This window comes from Lepidothrix coronata, unplaced genomic scaffold (genome assembly GCF_001604755.1).
Source record: "Lepidothrix coronata isolate B3197 unplaced genomic scaffold, Lepidothrix_coronata-1.0 Scaffold345, whole genome shotgun sequence".
NCBI classification, from domain to species: Eukaryota; Metazoa; Chordata; class Aves; order Passeriformes; family Pipridae; genus Lepidothrix; species Lepidothrix coronata.
Window position 1 is genome coordinate 306403 of NW_016690525.1, and position 7435 is coordinate 313837.

Sequence of the window (7435 nt, forward strand, 5' to 3'; positions counted from 1 at the left end):
AGTGGGGCAGAGGGGCAGAACCCCCCCCTCCCCTGCTGCCCACGCTGTGGGATCAGCCCAGGAAAAGGGGGGTTTCTGGGTGCCAGTGCACACGGCTGGGGCATGTGGAGCTTCTCCTCCACCAACCCTTTGATCTTGGCCAGACCCCTTGGGATGGCACATCATGTTCAGACATGCTCAGCCTTTGGCTGTCGCTTCCTCCCGCCTGGGGGGGGGGTGTTTATCCTTCTGATTTCCCTGTATTTGACATGCAAAGCACAAAGAAGTTGGTTTCTCACTGACGCTTCCCACTCTCCCCCCTCTCTCCAGAGTCCTGTGGAAGACCTGCAGCGGGAGGATGGAGAGCAAGCCAGCGGTGAATGGCCACGCTGTCCCCAGCTTTCCCGGGGAAGACACGCCAGGGAAAAGCCGCTTGTGCCAGGAGGCGATGCCGCACAAACAGCCGAGAGCAGCCGGCGGGGCCGCGGCGGGGCCGGATGCTCCCGGGGAGCCCTCGGAGGCAGCTGGCAGCATTGCTGGCGTGTATGTAGAGGCTTCAAAGAAGATAATGAGCTTTTATGAGGCCACCAGAGAGCACCTCCTGGGCCTGGATCCGGCCCTCAGCCTCCTGGAGGCCCAGGCAGCCACGGGCTCCGTTGCCGACCCGGTGACGCGCCGGCGCGTCTCGGTGGCAGACGCCGTGCGCCTGGGGCTGGTGGGGCTGGAGCTGAAGGAGAGGCTGCTGGCAGCGGAGAGAGCTGCCACTGGTTTCCTGGACCCCTACACAGAAGAGAAAATCCCCCTGTACCAGGCGATGCAGAAGGAGCTGGTGGGGAGGGAGCAGGGCACGCGGCTGCTCCAGGCACAGATGGCAACCGGCGGCGTCATCGACCCGGCCACCGGCGCTCGCCTGCCCGTGGATGTGGCCTGTGAGAGGGGATATTTGGACGAAGAGATGAGCCGGCACCTCTCTGACCCCAGCCATGAGGACAGCAGAGGGTTCCTCGATCCCAGCACTACAGAGAAGGTCACCTACTCGGAGCTTAGGAAGAGGTGTGTCGTGGATCCGGCCTCGGGCTTCCTCCTCCTGCCCCTGCAAATCACATTCCCGGGGCTGGGAGGGAGGGTGAGCAGCAGGGACCTGCGGGACTCCGGCATCATCAGCCACGACGTGTTCCGAGGCCTCGAGGAGGGAACAGTCTCTGCACAGGAGTTGGCAGAGAACGACGTCGTCCAGCAGTTCCTGCGTGGGACGAGGAGTGTGGCCGGGGTTGTCCTGCCTTCTGGGGAGCAGAGGAGCCTTTACCAAGCACTGAGAGAGCATCTCCTTGTTCCTGGTGCTGCTCTGATGCTCCTGCAAGTCCAGGCCTCCACCGGCAGCCTGACAGACCCCCTGAAGAACAAAACCTACTCAGTGGATGAGGCTGTCAGGGTCGGTTTTATCGGCCCAGAGCTTCATGAGAAACTGTCTTCAGCTGAGAAAACCATCACTGGATACAGAGACCCCTCCACCGGGGAGATGCTCTCCCTGTTCCAAGCCGTCAGGAAGGGATTTGTCCCCAGGGACCACGGCCTCTGCCTTCTGGAGGCTCAGATGGCCACGGGGGGTGTGATTGCTCCAGGCAGGCACCTCCGTGTCCCCACGGAGACAGCCTGCGAGTGGGGGTACCTGGATGAGGCCACCAGACAGCTCCTCTCCAGCCCTCCCGACCACGTGAAAGGGTACTTTGACCCCAGCTCCAAGGAAAAGATGAGTTATTCGGAGCTGCTCCAGCGCTGCGTCACCGACCCTGGCACGGGGCTCCTGCTGCTGCCACTTGGTGGGGACGGCGCTGAAGGATCCCAGGGAACCCCCCTTTTCTTTGACCACAGGGCCCAAATGGCTCTGGAAAACACCCGGGTGCCCATTTCTGTAGGGAAGTTCAAGGGCAAGTCGGTGTCCCTCTGGAAACTCCTCTTCTCTGACCACATCCCGGGCAAGCGCAGAGCTGCTCTCGCCCAGCAGTTCCTGTCGGGAGCTCTCTCCACGCAAGGGCTGGGTGAGGCCGTCAGAGCTGCCCTCGAGGAAACGGCTGCCACTGCCAACGTCACCTTCGAGGGCCTGAGGGACCAGGTGACGGCCGACCAGCTCCTGAGCTCAGAAATTATCAACAAAGACCTGTTCAAGAAACTCAAGGAGGGTGAAACGTCAGCCAAAGAAGTTGTGGGCATGGACACGGTCAGGAAGTACCTGCAGGGCACAGGGAGCATCGCGGGGCTGCTGCTCCCCGACTCCCAGGAGAAGATCAGCATCTACCAGGCAAAGAGGAAAGGACTTCTAAGGCCGGGGACGTCTCTGATCCTCCTGGAGGCACAGGCTGCCACGGGGTTTGTCATTGACCCCACTGCCAACAAAAGGTATTCCGTGGACGAGGCCTTGCGGGCGAACGTCATCGGCCCGGACGTTTACGACAAGCTGCTGGCTGCGGAGAAATCAGTCACCGGCTACAGAGATCCCTACTCAGGGAGCAAGATCTCCCTCTTCCAGGCCATGCAGAAGGAGCTGATCGTCAGGGACCACGGCATCCGCCTGCTCGAGGCCCAGATCGCCACCGGCGGCATCATCGACCCCGTGCACAGCCACCGCATCCCCGTGGAGGTGGCCTACAAACGGGGCTACTTCGACAAGAAGATGAATTTAATCCTCTCCGACCCCAGCGACGACACCAAGGGCTTCTTCGACCCCAACACCCACGAGAACCTGACCTACCTGCAGCTGAAGGAGAAGTGCATCACCGAGCCCTCCACCGGGCTCTGCCTCCTCCCTCTGAACAGCAGGAAGCGCCAGTTCATCGACGAGGCCACCAGGCAGGTGTTCAGGAGCTCCTGGCTGCCCGTCAGGTTCGGGCGCCTACGGGGGGAGAAGGTCTCTGTGTGGGACCTGCTGAACTCCGAGTACTTCAGTGAGGGGAGGCGCCGGGAGATCTTCAACCACTTCCAGCTGAGGAAGCTCAGCCTGGAGCAAATCCGACTGCTGCTGGAGGAGGAAATGAAGAAGTGGGCCCCCATCAAGTTCCCAGCCATGCGAGGCAGCGTCAGTGCTTACCACCTGATGGAAACGGGCGTCATCGACAGGGCCCTGTTTGAGAAGGTGCTGGAGGGATCCGTCACGCCAGAGCAAGTCCTGCGCATGGACTCTGTCAGGAAGTACCTCTATGGCTCGGGCAGCATCGGGGGGATTGTGCTCCAGCCATCGAACCAGAGGATGAGCATTTACGAGGCCATGAAGCAGAACATTGTGGTGCCAGGAGTAGCCCTGCCCCTGCTGGAGGCCCAGGCTGCCACGGGCTTCATCATCGACCCCGTGAACAACCAGAAGCTCCGTGTGGACGAGGCTGTCAGGGAGGGAGTCATCGGCCCGGACGTCCACGAGAAGCTGCAGCACGCGGAGGGGGCCGTGACGGGCTACAAGGACCCTTTCACGGGCAAGAAGATCTCCCTCTTCCAGGCAATGAAGAAGGGCCTGATCACGGACAAACAGGCCATGCAGCTCATGGAGGTGCAGATGGCCACAGGAGGCATCATTGACCCCGCGTGTGGCCACCACATCCCCCTGGAGTCGGCCCAGCAGCGAGGGTGCCTGGATGAGGACACGAGCAAGGCCCTTTCCAAGCCCAGTGACGAGCACAGAGCCTTCTGCCTCCCGGACAGCAAAGAGTCCGTGACCTACGCTGAGCTAATCCAGCACTGCCAGAAGGACGACGTCTCCGGCTTCCACCTGCTGCCTCTGCCCCAGACAGCTGCTCCTGCCTACACCGATGAGCAAATCCAACGGATTTTCAAGGAAACCACGGTGAAGGAGAAAGGGGTTTCCCTCTGGGAGCTCATCCACTCAGGGTATTTCACTGAGGAGCAGAGGAGCGACTTCGTGGAGAGGTTCCGCTCCGAGGAGCTGTCGCTGCAGCAGCTGGTCGCTCTTGTGCTCAGGCTCGTGGGGGACATGGAGATGAAGGCCCGGACCCAGATCTCCCTGGAGGGCCTGCGGGGCAGTGTCCCCGTGGTCTGGCTGCTGGACACTGGCATCATTTCTGAGAAGACGTTTGAAGAACTGGCTCAGGGCATAAGAACTCCTGAGGAAGTGGCTGCGATGGAGAGCGTGAAGAGGTACTTGCAGGGCACGGGCAGCATCGCCGGCGTCTTCATAGAGGCGTCCAAACAGAAGATGAGCTTCTATGATGCCATGAAAAACAACCTCCTCCTCCCTGGGGCTGCTCTGAGGCTGCTCGAGGCTCAGGCAGCCACAGGATACCTGACTGACCCTGCAACGAACCGGAGGCTCAGCGTGAGGGACGCTGTGAGAGCGGCTGTTGTGGGCGAAGAGCTCACCGAGAAACTCCTCCTCGCCGAGAGGGCCGTGACGGGGTACACGGATCCCTACACAGGGAGCTCCATCTCCCTGTGCCAAGCGCTCAGGAAGGAGCTGATCCCCCTGGCAGAGGCTGTTCCCTTGCTGGAGGCCCAGCTGGCCACGGGAGGGGTGGTCGATCCCATCCACCACCTCCACCTGCCTCTCCAGGCCGCGTGCAGGTACGGCTTCTACGACGAGGGCATGAACCAAACCCTGTCTCAGCTGAACGACAGCACCAAGGCCTTTTTTGATCCCAACACCAAGGAGAACGTGACCTACCAGCAGCTGAAGGAGCGGTGCATTCGCGAGCCCGAGTCGGGGCTGTGGCTCCTCCCGCTGTCGGAAAACTCCATGTTCTGTGTGGATGAGCAGACCATGGAAGTGCTGAAATCTGTGACTGTCTGCGTCAACGTGGGGCGGTTCAAGGGACAGACAGTGTCTGTCTGGGACCTCCTCAACTCCGAATACTTCTCAGACAGCAAGAGAAGGGAGCTGGTGCAAAAGTACAAAGATGAGAAGACTGAAGTGCTGCGGGAGATCACAACGATTATCACCACGATCATCCAAGAGACTGAGGCACAAGGCAAGAAGTTTGCATTCCAGGGCCTGCGGAAAAGAGTATCTGCCAGTGACCTCTTCCAGTCCCAACTCATAGACAAAAAGACCCTCGATGAGCTCAACCAGGGGAAGAAAACAGTCAAAGAAGTCACTGAGATGGAGTCTGTCCGCAGGTACCTGGAGGGCAGCAATTTCATAGCAGGGGTCCTTATACAGCCGAGCAACGAGAAGATGAGCATCTACCAGGCCATGTGGAAAGGCATCCTGAGGCCAGGGACTGCCCTGGTGCTGCTGGAGGCGCAGGCAGCCACCGGCTACATCATTGACCCTGAGAAAAACCAGAGGTTTTCCGTGGAGGAAGCGTTAAAGGAGGGTCTGATCGGAGGGGAGATTTTCGAAAAGCTGCTCTGCGCAGAGAGAGCCGTGACGGGCTACACCGACCCCTACACCAAAGCCCCCATGTCCCTGTTCGAAGCCATGAACCAGGGGCTGATTGTGAAGAGCCACGGCATCCGCCTGCTCGAGGCCCAGATCGCCACCGGCGGCATCATCGACCCCGTGCACAGCCACCGCCTGCCCGTGGAGGTGGCCTACAAACGGGGCTACTTCGACCAGGAGATGAACCAGGTCCTGTCCGACCCCAGCGATGACACCAAGGGCTTCTTCGACCCCAACACCCACGAGAACCTGACCTACATGCAGCTGCTGGAGAGGTGCGTCCAAGACCCCGAGACTGGGCTGTACATGCTGCAAGTTGTCAAGGAAGGAGGGAAGTACTTCTACATCGACGAGTCCACAAAACAGGCTTTGCGCTCGAAGCCCCTCCAGGTGAAGGTTGGGAAGTTTAAGGGCCAAACGGTTTCCGTCTGGGAAGTGCTCTGCTCCCACTACATCTCGGAGCAGAAAAGGAAAGAGCTGGTGATGCAGTACAAAAGCAAAACCCTGACGCTGGAAAATCTGATATCCCTCATCTTAAAAATCATCGAGGACACGGAGCAAAGAGCAGAAGCCCTCAAGGTCAAAGGACTGCGGGGGGAGGTGTCGGTGTCAGAACTGTTCAACTCCGAGATAATCGACAAGAAAACCCTGGACCAGCTGCACGATGGGAGTCTCACACTTGCCGCCCTCACAAAGAGGGACAGCATCCAAAGGTACCTGGACGGCACTGGGAGCATCGCCGGGGTTCTTCTCCCACCGAGGAAGGAGAAGATGAGCATCTACCAGGCACTGAAGAAGGGCCTCCTCACAGAGCAGTGTGCGCTGGGGCTGCTGGAGGCGCAGGCGGCCACCGGCTTCCTCATCGACCCCCTGAGCAACCAGAAGCTGTCGGTGGACGAGGCCGTGTCGGCCGGGCTGGTGGGCAGCGAACTGCACGAGCCGCTGCTGCTGGCAGAGAAAGCCGTGACGGGATACACGGATCCTCAAACGGGAGATAAAATATCCCTCTTCCAGGCCGTGAGGCAGAAGAGAACAGTCAGGGACCACGGCATCCGCCTGCTCGAGGCCCAGCTCGCCACCGGCGGCATCGTTGACCCCGTGCACGGCCACCGCCTGCCCCTGGACGTGGCCTATCGGCGTGGGCACCTGGACGAGGACATGTTCCTCCTGCTCTCGGACCCAGACCACGGCAGCAAAGGCTTCATAGACCCCAACACTCGCGAGAAGATCAGCTACAGTCAGCTCCTGCAGAGGTGTGCCAAGGACAGGGAGAGCGGCTTGTACCTGCTGCAGGTCCTGGAAAAGCAGGACGACTATTTCTACATCGACGAGCAGACAAAGAACACCCTGCTGTGTACAATGGTCCAAGTGCCCGTGGGGAAATACAAGGGACAAGTGTTATCTCTGTGGGAACTTCTCTGCTCCGAGTACATCACGGAGGAGAAAAGGAAAGAACTGCTGAAAAAATACAAAGCAGAATCTCAACATATACTGCAGGGAATCATTGAGATAATACTAAAGATCATCAGGGAAAAAGAGGAGGACAGAAGTGATGTCTGGTTCCAGGGAATCCGGCAACAAATAACAGCGTCAGAACTGCTCAGTGCACAAATAATTACAGAGGAAACCATAGAAAAACTCCACGAAGGAAAAGAGACGGCTCAGGAAATAGCACAGATGGACAGTGTGAGGAGATACCTCGAGGGAACCGGAAGCATCGCCGGCGTGTTGGTGCCCTCCAAGGCCGACCCCGGCAGGATGGAGAAGATGAGCATCTACCAGGCCATGTGGAAGGGCATCCTGAGGCAGGGCACGGCCCTGGTGCTGCTGGAGGCGCAGGCGGCCACGGGCTTCATCATTGACCCGGTCAACAACCAGAAGCTGTCGGTGGACGAGGCCGTATCAGCCGGGCTGGTGGGCAGCGAACTACAAAAGAAACTTCTCAGTGCAGAGAGAGCCGTGACAGGATACACCCACCCCTACACAGGGCAAAAGATGTCCCTCTTCCAGGCCATGAAGAAGGAGCTCATCGTCAGGGACCACGGCATCCGCCTGCTCGAGGCCCAGATCGCC

General features: G+C 59.6%; 1 protein-coding gene across 1 annotated transcript in view; it reads left to right on the forward strand.

Moving 5' to 3' along the window:
* Nucleotides 1–337: 337 nt before the first annotated feature.
* EPPK1 (epiplakin 1) overlaps nucleotides 338–7435 on the forward strand; it is a 28391-nt gene continuing 21293 nt past the window's right edge. Inside the window, exon 1 of the mRNA XM_017838549.1 lies at nucleotides 338–7432. Within this exon, the coding sequence (XP_017694038.1) occupies nucleotides 338–7432 (7095 nt within the window). The remainder of the gene's footprint in view (nucleotides 7433–7435) is intronic.